A 21,554-nucleotide genomic window follows, 5' to 3' on the forward strand; every position below is an offset into this window, starting at 1 on the left:
ATCACGCGCCGTCCCGCTGCAGTAGCGCAGTTTAGGTGCATATGTATGATCTGTTGGTTGAATCCAAGAACTTGATGGGTATGGTTCGTGTCTATGCATTCAGCCTGCATGTTTGCCTTTTGGCTTGCTGATCGCAAAATGGTAAAGAGGGGTTCATGCCGAGGTGAGCCACTTCCACCTGAAATTCTTTCCGTAGCTGGCTTTCTTGACAATTGCTGGGCTGTTTTTCATCGTTCACACACAACTTTTTGAAACCTCGACTCGCTCGTACAATGTCTGACCACGAAGCCCCGATTGTAAGTCTATTCTCTTGTGTCTCTTGTGCTTGTACCCGGAGTCGCTGACACGGCGGCACCTGCAGGATGCATTAGCGGATGCCCCGACGGTTCATGACGATGCACCCGAGACGACATCGAATGGGGTGGATGGGAAGAGTCTTTCAGCCAAGCTGACGCAGGCCGTGGAAGATAAAGATATCAATGAGGCCAAAAAGATACTGGAGAGCCAAGAAGCGCTTGGCCAGAAGGCAATTAGCGATGTCGATCGAATCGACAGCCTCACCCCTTTCCTAGATGCTGTCTATTCAGAGCACCTGGAGATGGTGGAGATGTTTTTGAGTCATAAAGCGGAATTAGCCTCGCAGAAAGATGAATTGGGACACAATGCTTTCCACCATGCAGCCGGGAATGATCAAACGGAGGTCATGGAAGCTCTCCTACGCATGAACGCAGCTCTTCTAAATACGCGGGGTTTGTTGCAATGGACTGCATTGATCCGAGCTAGCTATGAAGGGAAGCTGAAGGCTGTGGGCTACTTATTGTCTAAAGGTGCCGAAATCGCTGCTCGCGATGTGTACGGGAAAGACGCACTATATATTGCCGCAAGCAAAGGTCACTGTGACGTTGTTCAAGCACTCTTTGAAGGTGGGGCGAGGGTTATCGCGCTTCCTCCGTTTGTTGAAAATGCTCCACACGCAGCCTGCTATAAAGGTCATGTCAAGGTTTGTGACACTATACTTAACTTGCTATCTAGAGATACAGTTTAAGACAGCCCGAACGCTACTAGGAAGGCCCTCGCGCAGACCGATTTGGCTGGTGACACGCCTTTGATGTCTGCTGCAAAGGAAAATCACCCTGAAGTCATCCTCCGCTTGCTTCTTGATGCAGCGTATTGTCCATACCTCCTTCTTCAAAGCAATTTACTGAAGTCCAGTCAGTCAGAAGCACGGAAGGTAGGAGAGGTGCTGATGAAGTGGAAAGCCGAAGTAGGCCCTGAGCATCCCGAGCAAATTCAATTGCACAGACGATCCATCGTTCATTGGGCCGTTATGAACGGACACATGGGGCTTCTAGAATCCAAAGACATATTTGATATGGGTTCACAGAAACGCGATTGGTTACATGTAGCCGCTTTATGTCCAGCAGTCGAGTTAGGGAGATTTTTCTTCCAGACCAAGGTCGATGTGACTGCCCCATTCGATGATGGAGTAACTCCTCTACATGTTGCTGCAAAAGTCGGCAATCTCGATTTAATGAAGCACATGGTATTAATTCTGCTTGGACCATCACACAATGATAAGCAAACGAGTGCCACTGACAGTCTTCTGCATACCGCTTTATGGAGACAGCTGATCACAAGACACCACTCGGGTTAGCTTCATCGGGGAGCACTGAAAACCATAAGCAAATTAACGAGCTTCTATGGAAATCATTATACAGTTACATGGAGCAAACCCCCTCTGTGAGAATACTGAGCTTCTTTCTTGAGCCGGGAGCTGCTGGCAACCGCCTCCTCGAACTCGCTGCACAAGTCGATACTCCCGCCCATGAAGTCCGCCTACATAAACTCTCTGAGATAATGTTCGAATTACCTACCATTGAACCCAAAGATTCAGACAAGTTGGCACTAAAAGCCGGAAAGAACGCTCTTCACTGGGCTGTTTACCACCAGCTCCCTACTGTAGTTTGGTGGCTTCTCGCCAACGGAGGATATCTTAGCGAACGCGATCTCGCCCACGCTAGACAGATGAAGGGAGATACAGTCCACAGAAACCGAATCCGTCATAGAGTCTCTGCTTTGTGATCCCCCGCCAGTGTTGAAGACCCAAAACAGCGGAACTGACCATGAACACCCCACGTTTCGAGGCAATCCGCTCAATTTCAAGAACCTATACGGGGCCATCATTGACCACTATCATGATACAAATCGGGCCAAATTTCAGTGCAAGCGACGCGAGGTTTTCGACCTGATATACTAGTATGGCCCCCAAAGGATTATGCAACACACCAAGTTCCACTCCCTTTCATCACTTCGAGATTACCTTGGGAGGAGAGTCGACGAAGGCTATCGCTCCCAGCACATCGAGCCGAAATCAATGGGCCTTTCAACACCAGAAGCAGAAGAAGAGCACCAGGTTCCTGCGGGAGAATATGAGCTAAGGTGGATCCATCTTCCCATCAACGACGTTAGTGCTTTCCCAAGATTCTCTTAAGATTTAAATCAGCTGATAGTCATGGTCCAGTTACAAGCTCTTGAGGTACTCTATACCAAGTTGCTGCTGCTTCAAAACTAATTCTTCCTAGAATCTCACAGTTGCTATATCTCAGGAAAGGAATGTACCAAACAAAGAGCATCGACCACTAGCGGAATTTCTACGTCGAAGCTGGGCTCAACTACCAGCTGGGGGTAAAAAGGCCTACATGAAGCCGCATTGCGTAGTACGCTAAGCATGCCATGTAACCTCAAGATTTCGAGTCAGTAGCTAACTTTTCGATGTCGTGAGTTTCCAGCAGCAAGAGCCAGATAGCGAAGCTAGAGGAACATTTACCCCTAAATCACATTTGAAGAAAGCGACGGATCCTCTTAAACAGCCGACAAATGAGCTGGTAAACTCGTCTGGAATATACCGCGGAGCCAGAGTTGCTCTCTACGTATGTTATATTGTGATTGGCTTTTAAGGCTCACTAACCCATTAATTTAGATGCCCTATATATCCTGGACCCTGCCACCTCCACCAGACGTTGATCCACTCAGGGCATCATCTGAGCGAATGGTTAACGACAATCATATGCAACCAGAGATTGTACCTGAACATACGTCAATGACCCTGGACCAATACTATTACGCGTCCCTTGATAACACCGAAGAACGCGATAAGGATCAGGTACTAAGCAGATACATCACAAAAATAAAACAGCAGGTCAAGGGGGATGATACCAAGCACGATACAAATTGCAATGCGCCAGAAAACAACGCGGCCCATACGCCGGACACGCCAACAGAAATCCTCGTAGTCAATCAGCTGTGGCTATGGGGTCTAGATGACAGTATGTCTCTTCCTAGTTACTCTTTTATACCTAACACTAGCATCAATATAGAAACCCTCATCATTGGTACGACCAGGGAAGCTCCCGGATCAGACAATAGCTTCATGCAGAACATGCTTGATGCGCTAAGGTCCCAGAGCAAAGGTTCGGAGGTATCAGCCCAATCAATGATTGAGTTGATCCTCAGCGTTTCTGTCGGCTATTTCGACAGGAGGCGTATCGACGTTAATGGAACCAAAGTGTCCCCCCTTGAGGTCTTCAGTAACTCCATCCGATTAGTCGTGAGTATCGCAGCCTATATGTCTTTGAACAGACTATCACTAAGCTGTTATAGCGCAACCAAGAGGCCACCCTCTACCAGAGTTTTAAAGAATCGGTTAACGCTGCGAAGAATCAGAGACTCAGCCGGATGGAACGGACCAAAAACGCTGCTAGCACGGACGATAAAAGTCAAGGAGAGCATGATAACGAGCATCAGGATATCACCGAAGAGACTGAGCTACTGCAAGAAATCAAAGATATATGCGACGAGCTCAATATTCTCAAGAATCTAGCAGAAGATCAGGAACGCGTGTGGAGGGTAGCCTGCAAGTCAAAACTTGCCTCACACTCCCTATCTACATATACTACACCCACCGAAGTGAAAGACAATATTATGGAGATGATCCACGAAGCGAAGGTTGTCCGGCAATCGATAGACAGTCTTCTCGACTTGAAGCAGAAGCAGGCCAATCTTATCGAGGCGAGGTTTGCGCGGCAACAGGCCGAAAATACTGCTAAGCAGGCTGAGACTACTGCTCGTCAGGCTGAGAATAGTGCTAGGCAGTCTGAGATCATAATGGTTTTTCCCATGGTTACTATTGTCTTTGTACGGCACCCGTGGTTTCCGAGCCTATACTGTGTGTCTCGGCCATAAACTGACGATTTCCATCTCTACAGCTCCCATTATCTTTCCTGACCAGTCTTTTCGCACTCAACATCAGCAGCTTCCCCCACAAAGGCGACGAGGTTGCTTATCAGGGGTGGTGGATATTTCCGATCCTATGTATGTAGTACACCCCCTATTGGTGATCCATCACTTACCATCTACCCCTCCAGTCGGAACCTCCGCCATAGTGTCGGGGCTTTTCATGATTGTTGCGTTCCAAGCCAGCGCTTTCAAGGGTTTCAAGGAGATGGATTGGTCACAGAGGAAAGAAACGATCAAACAAATGTTTCAACGGACGAATACTGCTCCCGTGGCACCAGACTCAGAGAAGAAACAGGAACAATCCGTGCATGGTGATACTAATGTCTAACATTCATGGTCCCATCAGCGAGGGGTCCTCGCGGGTTCCCGCGGGCGCCGTCCGTCTCATGCGTGTTTCGAGAGTATTGTTGTCGTAAGGTTTGGTTCAGTCATGCTGCTAATGCAGTTCCGTACAATTTGTTTCAGGGAACTAGGTATGGAAATCGAAGTTCTTATCTACTGCGTAAATTTGTCGCTTGAGCATCGAAACTGCCCCGTTTACACTGGGGGATCGGGTATGGAGTCAGGGCATTGGCTCACACAACCCTAATTCGATTGTTTCTGCCGAGGTTGACACCACAATCATTAGACGGCAGTAATGAATCTGCAGCACGAAGAGTTAGATCTCATTTATGCCAGCGATTCAGGTGTAGTCGGCTAACCGATCGCACAACCAATTACCGGCAGTCTCCACCGAGAAAGCAATAGTAAGAGCGATCGACATCTGCCTGACAGCAACAAGCGGGCCTCTCATTTCGCCTTCTTCTACAGCTGACATTTATACCGAAAGGTCAGGAATAAACAGATTGCAATCGCCTTGCCGGCAATACTCCGGACATTGGATAATCTGAATTAAAGTGGGCCACTACATCATCGAGCATCGCTAGGCCCAGGGACCAGGAACCATTTTGATGCCACAATCAGGAACCAACCGGCGGAAACACCGCATTAGGGCTATTGCTTCCGGCACCAAAGCTTAGCTTCTCTTCAACTTCCAAGGTTTGTGGATCCCAAAGCATGGCAAAGCTTGCCGATACGTTCAAGTCATTCTTCTGCGACTCGCCATGTGGCAGCCAGCCGACGGGTCCATGGTACCCCGTTGGCGAGTCGTGCCTAGATTCGGGTTTTCCGAGTTTCTGGATGGCCGTTAGGGAAATGTTGGCGATGCAAGTCGGGTTCTTGTTGTTTCCGTGCGTCTCCGAACCGTTCAGCTGGGATTTTGTTGATTTTTTTCACCACGTTCTGTCTCTATAAATTGAATGAGTTCCTAGATCTGATTTCTTAAAACTGTGCGCTCGTTTCCTGGCTTTTGTGCCATAGTCCCTCGTTGAACCCTTACCTCAGTCATTCCTTGCGAATTTACTAACCATGCGCTTCACCACTGTCGCAGCCGCTGCTGCCACAGCCGGCCTCGCTGTCGCAGGAGCTATCCCCCGTCGGTCTGAGGAGACTTGCTCGAACGAGCTCTTCACCGGCGAGGTTTTGCACCTGTCACTGAACGTCATTGAGTACCCAATCATCGTTGATGTCGAGCTCAAGGAAGATACTGTCATTACTATCGACAACACGCTCCTTATTGGTGTGACCAACGCGCCTACTCGTCTGCATACCACTGTCTATGCTACTAGCACTGCTACCATCACCAAAACCATCTCCGCCCCTACTGTCACTGTCCCTGCCACTGCTCCCGTCACCGCTGTGAACGGCAACGGCAACGGCAGCGGTGTCGATATCACGAAGACTGAAGTCGACACCAACACCGAGGTCGTTTCCTCTGTCAACGGTGGCAGCAATGGCAACAGCAACGGTAACGGCAGCAGCGAAAACGTCAAGACCGAGATCAGCACCAAGACCCAGTCTGCCGGATCGTAAGTTTCACACCCCGTTTCATACAGAGCCCTCTAACAACCCTCATACATAGATCTGAGACCACTCCTTCCACCTCCACCACCGACGCTCCAGTTGCCGGCGGTTCCGCTGTTGGCACCGGCATCAACACCGACCTGTACAGCGTCCGTCCCACCACCAAGCCCGCCCACACCGTCACCACCACCATCTACGGCCACGGCACCAGCACCGTTAAAACCTACACCGCTACCGCCTCTGCCATCCCTACACCCACCGTTCACGCCGGCGAATGGACCGACTGGACCAAGTTCAAGGCCAACGGCGTGAACCTTGGCGGCTGGCTCGAGCAGGAGCGCGTCTTCAACCAATACTGGTGGGATCAGTACGCCCCCGATGCCGAAGACGAGTGGACCTTCTGCGAGATGCTCGGCGATCGCTGCGGCCCTGTTCTCGAGGAGCGCTACGAGACCTTCGTTACCACCGCTGACATCGACGAGCTTGCGTCTGTTGGTACGTACACCAGCCCAATCTTTCTCTCCCGCAACAGTATTCACGAAATAAAACCCAATCCACTAACAAAAACAGGCGTAAACACCCTCCGCATCCCCACCACCTACGCCGCCTGGATCTCCGTCCCCGGCTCTCAACTCTACCAGGGCAACCAAAAAGCCCACCTCCGCAAGATCGCCCTCTACGCGATCCAAAAGTACAACATGCGCATCATCGTCGGCCTGCACTCCCTCCCCGGCGGCGTCAACAGCCTCGACATCGGCGAAAAAGTCGGCAACAACGGCTGGTTCTACAACGCCACCAACATGGCCTACTCCCTCTCCGCAATCGACGAGATGCTCACCTTCATCGTCGAAACCGGCTACCCATGGGCATTCACCCTCAGCCCGATCAACGAAGCCAGCGACAACCCCAAGGAATTCGCCAGCCCCAACACCCTCACAGCCAACGGCACCGCCTACGTCGTCGAATACACCAACAAGGCCCTCGCCGCCATCGCAAAGGTCGACAAGCGCATCCCGCTCATGCTCCAAGATAACTTCCTCAGCGAGGAGCACTGGTCGCCTTATTTCCCTGCCGGGACGAACCTCGTGATCGACCAGCACGTCTACTACTTCGCTGCCTCGGGAGTGTACAGCCAGTGGGCGAATGGCGCGATCTGCGGTCAGGCGTCCGTGCTATCTGGCGATGGCAAGTTCCCTGTCTTTGTGGGCGAGTGGGCGCTGCAGACTCTTTACAACAACCAGTTTGAGGAGCGGCAGGCGCTGTTTGAGACGCAGCGGTATGCGTGGATGTTGTATGCGCAGGGTGGCGCGTTCTGGAACATCAAGCATAATTCCTCGGTTGTTGTGGATGGGCAGGGCATGCAGAGGGATTATTGGTCGTTTATGGATTTGTTGGAGGAGGGCGTTGTGCATCCGATTGTGCGGAATGCGACGTATTGTTAGAGGATGATTGAGGATGGGGGGTTTTGAGGGGGTTGTTATAGATTTTTTTTTTTTTTTCACTTTTTTGGGATAGGAATATGATAATGTTGTGGTTATACTGAGGTGGGGGTGGGAGAGATGTCAACATGTATACTTTATAATATATGATTTTAGATACGCGTTATGATGCAAGATAGATCATCTGCAGACTCAAGTCCCTAGTCACTAGTGATTGGGGGATTACGCATAAGCTGGAGACACTGCTCAGCCTCCATGAAGACATTATGTAGTGCGGAACCTAATTGTTTGATATAGCTGTCATGGGAATAAAACGTGGAGGGCTTGCTGTGCAGTTGTCTCGCAAAGTCCATGGGAGTGGCATGTACAGGAGATTCCGGTGGGGCCCATAATAACATCGAGAGAAACATGTAAGAGAGCCGGAAAGTTAGCTCCATTGTCAGCACAGAGAAAACAGTATGACATTAGCTAGTTCATAGGAGCCAAAGGTTGAGGTGAGTGGTGCTGTCCCTACTTTGCCGGCTTGCCCTTCGCTGCAACTGACTACATCTCTTGTGATAATGCCCTAGGGGGTTGTCGGCAACTAAGCACGACTGAATACAATGCAGACCTGCTGCCAATTCCCATTCGTATGTACAAAGAAGTAGCACAGAGAACAAATCAGTAACCGCGAGCTACTCCTACGGAATCGCAAACTACCCCCTTCTATATCGATCTTCCAGCCTCACAAAGCTCCCACCATTGAAGGCCTTACCGTTGGTTCCTGTCTACCATTGTTGCCCTGGCCAGCAGAAGAGAAAAAGGTGAGACCCTCGTATCCGAAAGGAGTAAACCCCCGAGGAGACTTTGGCGGGGTCCCAAAAATGAACTCTGGAGCTGCTGGTTTGGTTTGCTCAAACCAGATCTTGCAGAGCAGAGGCTTCAAACTTCCCAGCGAGAGTCCATGTTTGGAATAAGCGGACGATAGCAGTGAAGTTTGCCAGAACGGGGTCTATGTCCGCGATAGTGCCACTATACGCCCAGCGGAGGAAGTTCGTGAAGGCATCGGGGTCTGCATTCGGGAGGATGATCTCAGGAGTGAACTTCTCGCTGTAGCGGTCTTGCAGGAGACGGTCGAAGTAAGGGGAGCAGTCGCAGAGGAGCTCAATGTGGGCGTCAAAGGGGATTGAGGCTTCTCCGACGGTTAGGCTTATGATTCCACTGGAGAGGGTGCTGTATGCCGTTAGCAGTCTGTTCGTTGGGTTTCTGTGGGGTTACAAACTTTCTACCCAAGTTTTTCGACGGCATGTTGATGGCAATATATGATAATATAGGAAGAATGTGTAGGTAGAAATCGAAACAAAGATGAGATGATGGTAATGCGAACCTGATATTATAAGTAGTTCTAGCCTGGTGCACGATTGGAGGAGGATCGATGCCATGTTGGTTTCATCCTAGGCGCGCGCAATAATAAAATAGCAACTTTCGCTTGGCTTCTAGATTGATTGGAATGGAGCTTCTCTTGCTTCGATGAAATAAATAGCAATGAAACAGATAGCAGAAGGGAGTACGCGGTCTCCTCCATAGTTCAGAAGGGAGAGCAGGTGGTCCGTGCACGTGAGGCGAAGCGGAAGTGACTTGGAACTCCGCCGCCTCTCAAGAATTTCTCTCCAACACTCCTCATGCCTCATGCTCCCCCTACGTCCTACAATCGCTTTCCATCGTAAACCTCTCTGGCAGAGCTCACGATGGACTGCCCTTCCTCGACGGCGAGGGATTCTCACCCTAGCCATTGAAACATCCTGGTTTGTCCACTTGCCTCTACATTCCGCCTCAGCCCACAACCGTACCAACTAACCAACCAACCCAACAGCGACGACACCTCCGTCGCCCTCGTCGAGAAAAATCAGAAAACCGGCACCGCAAAAATCCACTTTTGCCAAAATGTCACCGCAAACCTCACCGAATACCGCGGCATCCATCCCATAAAAGCCCTCGAGTCGCACCAAGAGAACCTCGCGAAGCTCATCCAAAACGCGATCACCTTCCTTCCCAGCCCTGACCCCAAAGCTTCACATCCCATCCAATCGCTATGGATCGAGGCGCCTGATAAATTCGGGAACCCGCAGAACCTGCGCAAGCCAGACTTCATATCCGTCACCCGCGGGCCGGGGATGCGCTCGTCGCTGTTTACGGGGTTGGACACGGCAAAGGCCTTGGCTGTTGCGTGGCAGATTCCGTTCATGGCGGTGCACCATATGCAGGCGCATTTGCTTACGCCTAGGCTTGTTTCTGCGGTTGTGGCGCATCTGAAGGAGCCGAAGACAGCGGCTGAGGGTGATGCAAACTTGACCTCGACCTCGGCCTCGATCTCGAATGCGGATGCGGATGCAGATGCAGATGCAAATCCGAACCCACAGCCAAACGTGTACCGTCCTGTGATCGATCACCCCTTTTTTCGACCAGATAAAAAGACATTGGAAGAGGATGGAGACGAACCCAGGCTCGCTCGCCCGCAGCCGCAATTCCCGTTTCTGTCGCTACTTGCGTCGGGTGGGCATACGATGCTCGTCTCTTCAACTGGGCTCACGAAGCATGAAGTCCTTGCGGAGACGGCGGATATCGCGGTGGGAGAGGCGCTAGATAAAGCTGCGCGGATGATTCTTCCAGACGAGATTCTTGAGAAATGCCGGAATACCATGTACGGGAAGTATCTGGAACAATTCGCCTTTCCCAACGGTCCCTCGGACTACGCAGACTACGTCGCCCCTACGACAAGGGGGGAAGAAATTGACTCGTCAAAAAAGGTCAGCAAATACGGGTGGTACCTGACTGTTCCATTCGCACAAACAAGAACATTAGAATTCAGCTTTGCATCCCTCGAAACAGCCGTCACGAACATCGTACGCAAGCGGGCAAAAGAACTCAAATTACCACCCGCCCCACCCGCGGAAGAGAAAAAGAAAAAGGAAGAACCCAAAGACCCCTTTGAGGCCACAGGACCAGGCATCCACAGATTCGTCGACCCTAGTGCCAAACCCGAAGAACCCCCTACTCCAGCAGGCCTAGAAGAACGCAGACTGCTCGCTCGCGAGGCAATGCGCGTCTGCTTCGAACACCTCGCATCCCGGATCGTCATCGCACTAGACGCCCTCTCCTCATCCGGGCAGAACATCCGCAGAATCAAAGCCCTTGTCGTGAGCGGCGGCGTCGGCGCAAACAACTACCTCACCACCGTGCTCTCCTCATTCCTCCAAGCGCGCGGGTACAACCATATCACAATCATCGCGCCACCCGCCTGGCTATGCACAGACAACGCGGCAATGATCGGGTGGGCTGGCATCGAGATGTTCGAGTCCGGCTGGCGGGGCGAGATTGATGTCAAGGCGCTACAGAAGTGGTCGCTTGAGACCGATGGTGTTGGTGACGAGAGCTGGGGAAAGCAGACGATTGAGCTCCCGCCTATGCCGGCTGTGACGCGGCCGCAGATTATTAATACTACGACGTACAAGGATGCGAAGAGAGCGATCAGGATGCGCGAGATATTCCATCAGACGGAGAGGGAGGCCCGGAGGGAGAAGATGTTCCGGAGGGAATTCAACCGGAGGAGGAGAGAGGTTGTCACGAAGAGGGCGGATATTTTGTGGCCGAGGGAGGGTGGTGTCAGTGGGGGGGTGCAGAGTGGCGGGGAGGAGCTTGAGAGAGAGCAGATCTGGAGAGACGAGGTTGGAGGGAAACAGCCGCCCCCACTGAGGACGCCGTGGACGAAGGATAGGTGGGGGTGGGATGAGAAGGAGGGGAAGTTGAGGCAGGAGAGGAGGGAGCAGGCTATACGACAGTGGGAGGGACAGGGACGAGAAGAGGAGGGAACAACAGAGGATGGGGATGGGAAGAAGGACGATTGGTGGTAGGACTGTATAATAGTAATAAATTGTTGGATTGGATCCATAACTGCCACAGTATGGTTGTATCATATCATCTCTTATCATGTCGTCAGTCGTAAGTACATAAGGCGCGAATATACACCATCTCGCTGCTCTCTTCCTTCCTTCTTCCACCCTCCTTGCTGGTCAAACCCGCTCCATGCAGCGAGACGCAGGGATAGCGAAGCAGCCCGGCTCCATCTAGCATCTCGTCGAATATCAATGATAGGTATCCAGTCACAGAAGACCAGACAATCAAGTAAACAGACAGAGCCGGCGCCAACCCGGACACGGCGTCCTGGCATTAATCCCACTCCCTCAGCCAATCCATCAACCCAGACCCTCCCTCAAAATTTGAAACCTGAAACCCGAACCCAACTCAATCATTCCGCACAATCCACCTCCTCTCCTCCCTACTCAACCGCTTCGAACTCCCATAATACGCCTCGGCATCGGCATTCTCAATCGGGGTGATACAATGCACCGTCGGCGCACCCTGGAACTGGATTCGTTTCCCCGAGCTCGTTGAGCCTGTCTGTTTCTTCAGGATGGATTTTGACGAGCAGGTGTTTGTGTAGTTGTAGTTTGGCGCGGGGACTTGCAGTGTTGAGAAGCGTTTTGAGGTGGCGGGGGAGGAAGGTGGCAGGGGACTCCGCGGGGAGTGGACTTGCAGGCCGGGGGATTTGAGGTTGAGGTTCATGTTTAGAGAGAGGGAGGGGCGGGTGGTTGAGGTTGCGGTGGAGATGGAGAGGGCGAGCTTGGGTTTTGTTGAGCGGATCATTTTGGCTGTTGTTGTGGAGGTGGAGGTGGAGTTGGTATGAAGAGCAGAGCAGTAGTGTAGATAGTGGTGAGTGTTGAGTATTATTCACGACTTGGACGGACAGACAGACAAGAATACGGAGTAATTAACAAGAAGACCTCGATCAACGACGTCGACTGTAGTAAATAATAGATACGATGACCCAACAGCGGCAAAAGACAGAAGATATCTGGACCAGCCAGGGACAAAAATAGAAGGTGGGCACTGGGGAAGGGGAAGGGAAGAAGAGAAGCGTGTTTCAGAAAAACCAGCTCCTGCAGATGGTGGCGAGCTGGGCGGCTATATACCTTTTGCCCTTCGAAGGCTTCACCAGCTTCAGAGGAGAGCAATGGGGGTGCTGGAGAGGGTGGTCAACTGCTAGCCAATAACACCCCTTAGCCCTATTTAAGCGCCGACAAGACGCACGCCCAGCACACCGTCACATCAGCCTGATCCAATCATCTCTCGCGACCAAACACCTCCCAGACACCGAGATACCGTCTGCATCGCGATCACTGCTCTCCTCTCCCAATCAAGAGTGGTGGGCGAACTCAACTCGGGACATGGGGCCAATGATACCCAGCCCCCTCCATCACTATTCTGGACGCACGGCAGGGAGGGACAGTGCACATGCAGGCCATCACATCCCAATCACATTCTTCAGGAAGTTTGAGTTTGGGAGTGTGATACACTCGGCATATGGCCAATTGGTTGCTACAAGGCTTGGTGAAGGATCCGTTGGTGGAGGTGGTGGGGTGGGTGATGGGGAGTGGGAGGATGTGATGGAGCGAGGATGGGTTAAGCCTTGCGGTACCCCGCTTGGTTGGCCCTTGTTGACTCCTTGAGGGCTTGTGTGTGACTTGGAGTGATGTGCTTGGATTCTGGAGGGTGGCAACGGATGGTATTGCTGGAGTGGTGGGCAGTTCCCAGCCTCCCTCGTTCCTGAGAAGAAATCTTGTGTATCATCATGATGAAAAACTGGTCGTTCTTTGGACAGCAGTCGCCATTCCATAGTGCGACAATATGCATTGAGGTCTCATCCAGCATCTGCAATGCAATCCGTTCTCTTGAAAACTTGATCGCATAGCATAGCCTCGCTGGAAGTTACACAGCGCTTCATAGTTCGCTCATCGCCACTCTACCCACACTGGTGACAGATGCCTAGTGTTACATTTGGGCATTCGGCGTGTCCGCGGTTTCCCTACTTCGATACCATCACCAATACCACACAGGCACAATCACATATCCATTTTATCTATATCACAGCACAGCCCATATCATTCATATCAAAGATTCGCCCGCCGGTCGCTGGCCACTATCAGACACCATCATCCCAGCACATCCACTCCCAGACCGAGAGCGGGAGAGAGGATCACCCACTATGCAAAGAGATATTTCGCCGCATGCTCAACATGGTCGTCTGAGAATGTCGCCATGGTGAAGTAGCTGTGGTCGTAGTCAGGCTGGTACCGGACGTTCACGCCAGACACGCCAGCTTCCTTTGCAGCTTTCTCGAGGTTCTCGGGGAGAAGCTGGCCCTGTTTGTAAAAGTTGTCGCCGGTGCCCTATTATCGTTAGGTTTGTTCCGTCTCATGCAGGGGTGGTTGTTGTTTGAGAACAATGCCTCCGGAAAAGGTGAGTGACTTACAACATCAATCAGGATATCAACCTTCTCGCCCTTCCACTTCTTAATCAACTCCGTCGCATCATGCTCACTCCACTTCTCCTTCTGCTCCTCACCGAAATACCCGCCGAACGCCTTCTGTCCCCAGGGACAGTTAATGGGGTTCGAGATCGGCGCGAAAGCAGAAACACTCTTGTATTTGCCCGGGTTGCGGAGGAACTTCTCCAGTCAGCTTTGCACTCCTTGCACATCTAAGCCCGAAAGGACCAGCTCAACGGCTTTATCAAGGAGAGGACAGAACATACCAGCGTCAAAGCACCGTGCCCACCCATACTATGTCCCGTAATACTAACCCGCCCACTATCCAACTGCGGGAAAGTTTTGAACACCGTCTCAGGAAGCTCCTCAGTGACATAGGTATACATGTTATAGCCCTTGTTGTAAGGTTCCTTCGTCGCGTTGACGTAGAACCCCGCTCCTGTGCCGAAATCCCACGAGTCGTTCTCACCAGGGACGTCGAGACCGCCTGCATTTTCTTGTCAGTCATACATTCTATTTTTCTCAACACACTCCTTCCTACACATCGAGAGGAATAAGTGCGATAAGGAACCAATGGTAAACGCACGAGGACTCGTATCGGGATAAACAACCGCAATGCCCTTCTTACTCGCCCCATGCTGGAAAAACCCCTTCTCAGAGCAGTTATCGGCCGTGCAGGTCAGACCGGAGAGGTAGAAAAGCACGGGGATCTTGGCGGCGTCGGACTTCAGGGCCTGCGGCGGGAGGTACAGGTTGAAGTTCATTTCGCAGTTTGTGGACTTGGCGGGGTGGCTGAGCTTGAGCAGCTTGCCGCCGAAGGAGGCGATTGAAGCTTTTGTTGTGACGGACATTGTGGATGTGGATTTGCTCTAGGATTGATGGTGAGAGAGGAACCGGGAAGGATGGAAGGGAGGTTGAGGTGAGCAGTGCTGTGATGTCAAGAAAAGAGCTGGGCGATGAGGGGAATGAGGGGCCGTATTTTATTCGTTTTTGTCGTAATGCTCCCCACTCCCTCCCTCCCCCGCATCCGTTGTCTCCTTCTGGCAGTCTTTTCCTTGTCTTGTCATGTCTTGTGCAGAACTGAAGATAAAATATGGTCATGATATTGATAACTCCGTATATACAATGCACAGAACTCCTCTATGGATATCCCCCGAAACTACTCTAGAAAAACACCGGGAACGCCATAAACCACGGGCGCCGCCCCATTCAGATACTTCAACACACAAGCCCCCCGCGACTGCGAAACCGCCGCGTCCAGAGCTACTCTATCATCTCCAATTTCTCCGCACTCCTCCCGTATCAGGCCCCAATGCTCAAAAGTCGACTTGGCAAACCGGTCGATGTCTTTATCAGTGACATCCCAGAGCGTGGCCACCAATGCAGGGGCTCCCGCCTGGAGGTAGTTCATCGGGGTTCCGTATGGCTCGTACTCGCCTGCTTCCGTAAGGGTTCCGCTGCTGCAGCCCATCAAGAAGGTTACTGCGCATTGATCGAGGCGCTTCACTGTTCGGCCGCGGATGTACTGTGCGCCGCTGCCGTGACCGAAGTACAGGAAGAGACTTTTAGACTGTAAGCCCGCTTCAAATTCTTCTTCGGTGGGCTGGCGATTGACAACACCACTCCAGCCGGATAAGCTGGACAGATCCTTCTCAAAGGTCGCTTGCGTCGTTTGCAGATCGCCAGTCGGATTGAGGATGTAGGTACCGTTTTGTCGGTCAATTCCGTAGCCGGTCTTCTTCTGAGATCGGAACTGTAGAACCCGATCACGAAGACACTCCAAAGAGGGCACGCGACAGACTGGTAGTCCTTGCAGACAAGGGAGAGACTCCCACGGGAACAGATGCAAAGACTTGTCCAAGACGAGGACAGTGTTGTTCGGGTGCCGCGTCTTCTTGTTTGTCTCATGGTAAGCCCTCACGAGATCCAGCGTTTCAACGACCATCAGATCAAAGTCAATCTCATCATAAGCATTCCGTTCACCTTGGAACTGGAGAATATCAACGACGAAGTAGAGCAAGTCCATGACTGCATCTTCCGGATCCTCCTGCTCCACCAGGTCCTTAACGCCCACGAACAGCTCCGAGACGTTCGGGTGAAGCGTCAGCTTTGGACTCTCCGCACGATTGCCCTTCATCCTCGAAGGAAGATGTTTGTCGAGAATATTTTCAAAAAAGCTAGCAAACCGTGCAAGAGACTTGCTATCATGCGGGACGGGAGAGAAAATCCCCTTAAACCCTCCAAACCAAACGTTCTCAATGTTCTGGAGCAGATTCTCCATTCGGCGATCCAGCGCCTCCCGGTTCTTCCACCACTCCTTCTTCATGTGTCGGTCAATTTGTAGTTTTGCCGCGTGGGCACTCTCGTTAGCTAGTCGGATGAGCTCCTTCATCTCATCCCTTCCATCTTCAAAGGTAAACTGCTCCTCCTCATCGTCTTCAGAGTTTCCACGTCTCAAAGGTAGGCGGAGCAAGAACGGAGACTGGCCCTGATGTAACCTCGAAATAACAAACTCGGTCTGGTCCGCGCTCAGAGATAGGGAGAGCACATTCCAATTCTCCGGTAGGATGTCGACATACTCGGTAGTAAAATCGATGTTGACGTCTTCTGACTCCATCAGCTCCGAGCGTGGCCACAGAAGCGGGTCACAGTAGTCTGCTAGTTGTTTGTCAATGCCAATGGCGGCACGTTCTCTCGCAAAGGCGCCAATGCGACCAATTTCGTTCATGGTTGCGGCAGACTGCGGCCCAGAAGCTTGGTTTTGAGAAGCAGTAACATGTGACAGCATGGAGATCCGGCTCATCAAGCGCGAAGCGGAGTGGCTATCAAGAGTAGACCCCAGATGAGTGGCAGTCTGGAATATCTCGGTGAGGCATTCACCAGCCTTGTATAACATGACCGAAAAATCTTCTGTCGCAGGCGAGGCCTTGGAGCGTGTTCCTCGGGTCGGTGCTCGAGTCTTGCGTGTTGTAGATTTGCCGGAGCTAGCTTCACTAGCAGGCCTGCTTGACGGCTGTAATGAGGGTAGAGAAATGGTCGATTCAGGTAGAACGCAGTATACCGCGTGCGTAGCAAAGTGTCGAATGGCATCGGCGAGAAGATGCTCGCTCTCACCCAAATGCACAGATATCTTGCTGTCCCGGGTCACTGCAAGCTTCCGAGCCTCAACTAACAAGGCTGAAGCCTTCTCAAACTCTCGATCGGCACGCAAACAGACAGCCTGTTGTCGCAGAATGTCACTCTTCACCTGGGATAGCATATCCGAGCCAACCGCATTCGCCTCGGCCGGAGGCGGTTTTGGTGTACTTCGTGTAGATGTAGTGCCACTAGTGCCGCTGCGTGTTCTCCTCGGGGCGATTGTAGCAGGTTGCCTAGTCGATCTGCTCGTTGGCCGAATCCGTAGCTTGTCCATCTTCTCCTCTAGCTCTGGCACAGTCGCAGCTAGCTCAGGCTCCAGAAAACCGGTGGTAAGCTTTTCAGCCTCCCGAAGTGATCGATATTCGTTGTGATAATCACCCTGTGACCTGTACAGAGCAGCGAGACCCACCTTCAATGAAACAAGCTCAATACCGCTATCTAGCTGCTCGGAGAGCGCTTTGGCAGATTCAAGAAGCTCCTGACCTTTAGAGATATGACCGCCCAGGATCCAGTGAGAACCAAGCTGCGCCTGAGAAGCAATCAAGCGCGCATTTGCATTGAGTGACTTGTTAATCTTGAGGGCCTGTTCTCCGTAGTATATGGCATCCTGGAACAGCCCATGATGGGCAGATAAATTTGCAAGGTTGAGTAACGAGCTGTGGTGTGATCCGACATGAGGCCAAAATGGGGCACCCTGCGAGTAGGTTGAGGGCGTCTGAGACACCTCCAGCTTCGCCATCCCCTCAACGACAATTTCGAGTTCAGAACTGTCGGCAGGGGCAGCTTTTTCCTGTTTCTTCTGAGCGAGCTTCTCAACCTTTGCCCAGATCCGGCAGTTCAGTCTCACGGCCAGCTTGGCGAAATACAGCGCATCTTTGATCGACCCCTGGGCAAAAGATAGCCGCGAGCTCATATAAGCTACATCAGCCACTAGCCTCTCCCAGGAGATCTTGGCCAAGACGCCGAGGTCTTGACTTGGGGGGTTCTTCTCGTACACCATTCTAGCAGCCGACAGAACGCTCGCCGCTTGTTGGATGTCCCCAGTCTCGATGTAGAATCCTAGGCGGGCTAGCTCAAGAGATAGCCTTGCTAGAGATGAGACCTCAGAATGACCAATATAGCCCTCCGCTCGACCAAGCAGCAATTGGGCTTTAGTGCAGAGTCCGAGACGGCAGTATTGAAGGACAAGCCGGGAAAGAATCATGATGGCTTCCGAGAACGCCACCGTTCCCTGCAGCTCGGCAACACGCAACACCAACTCCAGTGTAGACAGCTGGAGTTTCCAGAGCCCATGTATCTCAGTATAGTCAACCACGGCTTTCATCTGGAGAAGATAGTAATCCACGTTTCCGACACATGCCACCAATGTCTTGAAATCCTGACTCTTGCGCAACAATGAGCTCCATGACGATGTTAAGAGGTTGATTTGGTCGGCATCAAGAGTCCCTTGAAGAAGACCGAGCGTGAGGCGAATCGAGTTCCGTAAATGAGTGCCTAGAGAAGATATATCGTTGTCTTCTCCTATATCCTCGTTCTCCAGCCCAATTGCGGCCTCCTCCATCAACACCTTAAGCAGAGGTGCATCCACAGATCCAGGCTGCTCTAGGGAGAATCGTAACCCTAGGAGTGCTACCCGCAAGCGGCGAAGAGGATGTTGCTCAGAAGAGTAAACTTCGAAAAGTCGGGAAGCAATTTCCCTAAACACAGATCTGAAGATGTCGTCATTATAAGAAGAAATCTGGAGATCGGTAAGAATACCGAGCTGCCACTCCAGAGCATGGCCACGTTGTGCGGATGGCAGGGTCTGGTCGTCGAAAATGTCATGTACCGAGGTCCTCTTATTACGCAGTTTCACTTTGAGATACGCAGATAGAACTCGTCCCAGTGTGAACGTACTATCTTTCGGATCCAAGCTGGTTTGATGGGCAAAAAGCCCACTTGTAGATGAGGTGAGCTTTCCCAGGGCACCGGCCGCAATGTGCTCCCCAACTGACTGGCAGAAGGCAACCTCAGCATCAGAGACCATACCACCCTCCACATATGTATACGCCAGTCGTTCGTATTTCAGCGGTGCAAAACCAGTCGTTCGCTGAGACGGCGAGCATCCGGCGAGGAAGTTGGTGGACTGTTTTAGCAGAGGCAAAAGCTCCCTCGCACCTTTCCCAGACTCCTTCTCTCTGATATAGCGCGACCAGAAAAGGTTTGACAACTTGACAAGGGCCATGCCGGTGATATCGGTTCCGGCTTCTGAGTCTTGGGGCTCAATGGTTGTGAGAAGTCGTTGGCAATCGAGCAACGTGGAAATCATGTCGTCCCATGGCGGCTTCTGTGACATGACAGAGAGCTTGCCGATGGCGACAGTGGAATCCACTGCTGCGAGGACTATATTCTGTGCCGCATCGATACGTTTGTAAAATACTTGCTGAGCCTCCAGTTCATCATCCGCGGGCCGCCGACCAATATATCGTCGCAAGAATCGTACAAAGCCGTTCAAATATTCATATACAGGTGAAAAGTCTTCGCGCTCGCTGCCATCCTCTCCTCTTGAGACTAGGTCTCCAAACCATGCCATGGCTAACTTCTTCAGCTTCGCCGCGTGGACCAGAAGCTCGTCCAGATCTTGGGCACTTCCCTTTAATGGTAAACTCAATGCATTCGTTGCTTCAGAAACCGTAGTTGATATATCGGCTGAAAATTTAGCTGAGGATTTGAGCGCCTGAAATTGAAGGGATGCAATCTTGCACCGGACAGATGCCAAACCGAGACACTGACCGGCCGAGAGGGGGCTGAGTGATTCCGTAAACAGTTGTTGACCTTCATTGAAACAACCAGCATCCTGTGCAAGCGTTCCGAGAATTGTAGCAACCCGAGCAACAGAAATATTGTCCTTGGGGCTGGCTGCCGTGCGCGATTGCGTCTTTGCAAAGGCGGACTGGACCCGAACGATTGCCTTGTAGATTTTAGCGAATTCGGCTTTCTCAATGCTTTTCGTCGCTTGCGCAAAACCTCCGACGTATCGTGCTAGAGGATCCCACATCTCTTTCCCGTCCTCGCAAACATGGCCTGAAACTTTCCAAGACAAACATCGAATCTCAAGGGATAACAGCTGTACTATTAACACGGTAACCGGTTTCAAGCGTTCCTTGGCCGAGCTGCCGGTAACGCTCTGTTGGTGGGTGGAAAGAGTCAGAACCGTGCTGGCCAACAGCTGGAGCTGTACAGCCGCCTTGTCCTTGGGCAGAGCTCCCGCCTCCATCGCATCCGTGATCACATTCGCAGGGCTGCTCTTGTCCGTCAACTGAAGCGAGGAGAGAACTTTCTGCACCGTAGCCGGTCGCTTTTCTGCAGCTATAAGTCGTAACGCGTTCGATTGAAACGAAACCAGTAATCCAAGTACCGACCGAGCATTGGCCAGATTCGAGAATGACAACAGATCGGACATCCGCTCCTTCGGCTCTTCCTCCGCATCCCTGGCCTCCTTCGTCTTCCCAGTCACTGGTCCATCAAGATAACTCTGGATCCTCCTCTTCAAGCCCCTCAGCTCCTTATACGCGCTATCATTCAGTCCCAGCGCAAGTAACCTCCCAGCCAGCACAACAGCGCCCTGCTCCAGCTGCATATTGGGCATCCCATCTCCCTGCCCTTGCTCGGCCTTCAACATCCGCAACGATGCAAGAGAGAACCGCGCACATTCCGCAACCGCAAAGACCCCGTTATCAGCCTCCTTCTTCTCCTCTGCTTGCCCCGTCGCCGACCGTTGTGATTTCGTCCCCCGTTTCACCGGACTGGCGTTCTTCTTCTGCTCTTTCGAAATGGTCGTGGCCACCTTCACGGCTTCAGAAAGCGTCTTCAGCGTCGTATTGAATACCTCCGTGGCAAGCGCAAGCTTCTCCTGATTCGACAACAACCGCGCATTCTCCTGTGTGATCTGTTCCGGAACCGCTGTCTTGGTTGTCCGTGTCCGCGTCGTTTTCGCTCTTGATGACGCGGTACTTGAGCTCGTTGTCTTCGTTCCCCTTGCAGTTCGTTTCGTCGTGGTAGTTTCATTCTCTGTCGTTGTAGGTGAATTCCGGAATAGTGTTTGGAGCGACAAGACGGTTGCGTTGGTACATGTTGACGTGGATTGGATGGTCTGTTTGACCAATTCCACAGGAGAATCGGATAGGAATGGTGTGACGGCCATAATAGTTGAGTCTATATCATGCCTTTGAGTCTGGGCGGTTAGTGATGATTTGAGGTCGGTCTGGTTTGGGCTTGACGTTGTCGATTGAGTGAGTTGGGTCCAGCCAGCCGAGTCCCAACGGCGTTGTCGCAGCAACCGTCGCCGAAGGTGGGTTAGCGTATCTGAGCGAGCGGTCTTTGTCCCCGGCTCTCGGCCTTGGTGCCTGAGGCGGCGAGCAAATTATCCGCGGACA

General features: G+C 51.9%; 7 protein-coding genes across 7 annotated transcripts; 3 read left to right on the forward strand and 4 right to left on the reverse strand.

The window, feature by feature from the left end:
• Positions 1-272: 272 nt before the first annotated feature.
• BJY04DRAFT_216723 (uncharacterized protein) lies at positions 273-4,624 on the forward strand (the record flags this gene model as incomplete). Its single annotated transcript, XM_073715840.1, has 11 exons — positions 273-296; positions 362-1,000; positions 2,258-2,464; positions 2,522-2,536; positions 2,583-2,717; positions 2,790-2,930; positions 2,981-3,326; positions 3,378-3,607; positions 3,661-4,194; positions 4,266-4,371; positions 4,425-4,624. The coding sequence occupies 11 exons, from the start codon at positions 273-275 to the stop codon at positions 4,622-4,624; spliced, it is 2,577 nt and encodes an 858-aa protein (XP_073572819.1).
• Positions 4,625-5,703: 1,079 nt separating this feature from the next.
• Positions 5,704-7,640, forward strand: BJY04DRAFT_216724 (glycoside hydrolase superfamily; the record flags this gene model as incomplete). Its single annotated transcript, XM_073715841.1, has 3 exons — positions 5,704-6,203; positions 6,257-6,693; positions 6,769-7,640. 3 exons carry the CDS (start codon positions 5,704-5,706, stop codon positions 7,638-7,640), a joined length of 1,809 nt encoding a protein of 602 aa, XP_073572820.1.
• An 890-nt stretch (positions 7,641-8,530) lies between these two features.
• Positions 8,531-8,924, reverse strand: BJY04DRAFT_216725 (BTB/POZ domain-containing protein; the record flags this gene model as incomplete). Its single annotated transcript, XM_073715842.1, has 2 exons — positions 8,531-8,849; positions 8,899-8,924. 2 exons carry the CDS (start codon positions 8,922-8,924, stop codon positions 8,531-8,533), a joined length of 345 nt encoding a protein of 114 aa, XP_073572821.1.
• A 381-nt stretch (positions 8,925-9,305) lies between these two features.
• On the forward strand, positions 9,306-11,527 carry BJY04DRAFT_216726 (N(6)-L-threonylcarbamoyladenine synthase family protein; the record flags this gene model as incomplete). Its single annotated transcript, XM_073715843.1, has 2 exons — positions 9,306-9,421; positions 9,490-11,527. 2 exons carry the CDS (start codon positions 9,306-9,308, stop codon positions 11,525-11,527), a joined length of 2,154 nt encoding a protein of 717 aa, XP_073572822.1.
• A 148-nt stretch (positions 11,528-11,675) lies between these two features.
• Positions 11,676-12,458, reverse strand: BJY04DRAFT_31731 (uncharacterized protein). Its single transcript, XM_073720119.1, has 2 exons — positions 11,830-12,458; positions 11,676-11,734 (listed from the first exon to the last, which is right to left on the reverse strand). The coding sequence occupies exon 1, from the start codon at positions 12,318-12,320 to the stop codon at positions 11,919-11,921; it is 402 nt and encodes a 133-aa protein (XP_073572823.1). The 5' UTR covers positions 12,321-12,458; the 3' UTR covers positions 11,676-11,734; positions 11,830-11,918.
• A 956-nt stretch (positions 12,459-13,414) lies between these two features.
• BJY04DRAFT_185538 (S-formylglutathione hydrolase) lies at positions 13,415-14,972 on the reverse strand. Its single transcript, XM_073710787.1, has 4 exons — positions 14,588-14,972; positions 14,268-14,488; positions 13,987-14,181; positions 13,415-13,903 (listed from the first exon to the last, which is right to left on the reverse strand). Exons 1-4 carry the CDS (start codon positions 14,850-14,852, stop codon positions 13,718-13,720), a joined length of 867 nt encoding a protein of 288 aa, XP_073572824.1. The 5' UTR covers positions 14,853-14,972; the 3' UTR covers positions 13,415-13,717.
• Positions 14,973-15,160: 188 nt separating this feature from the next.
• On the reverse strand, positions 15,161-21,322 carry BJY04DRAFT_216729 (C50 family peptidase; the record flags this gene model as incomplete). The annotated part of the gene is made up of 1 exon (XM_073715844.1): positions 15,161-21,322. One exon carries the CDS (start codon positions 21,320-21,322, stop codon positions 15,161-15,163), a length of 6,162 nt encoding a protein of 2,053 aa, XP_073572825.1.
• Positions 21,323-21,554: the final 232 nt, after the last annotated feature.

The sequence above is a fragment of the Aspergillus karnatakaensis genome (assembly GCF_047715665.1).
Source record: "Aspergillus karnatakaensis strain CBS 102800 unplaced genomic scaffold BJY04scaffold_16, whole genome shotgun sequence".
NCBI classification, from domain to species: domain Eukaryota; kingdom Fungi; phylum Ascomycota; class Eurotiomycetes; order Eurotiales; family Aspergillaceae; genus Aspergillus; species Aspergillus karnatakaensis.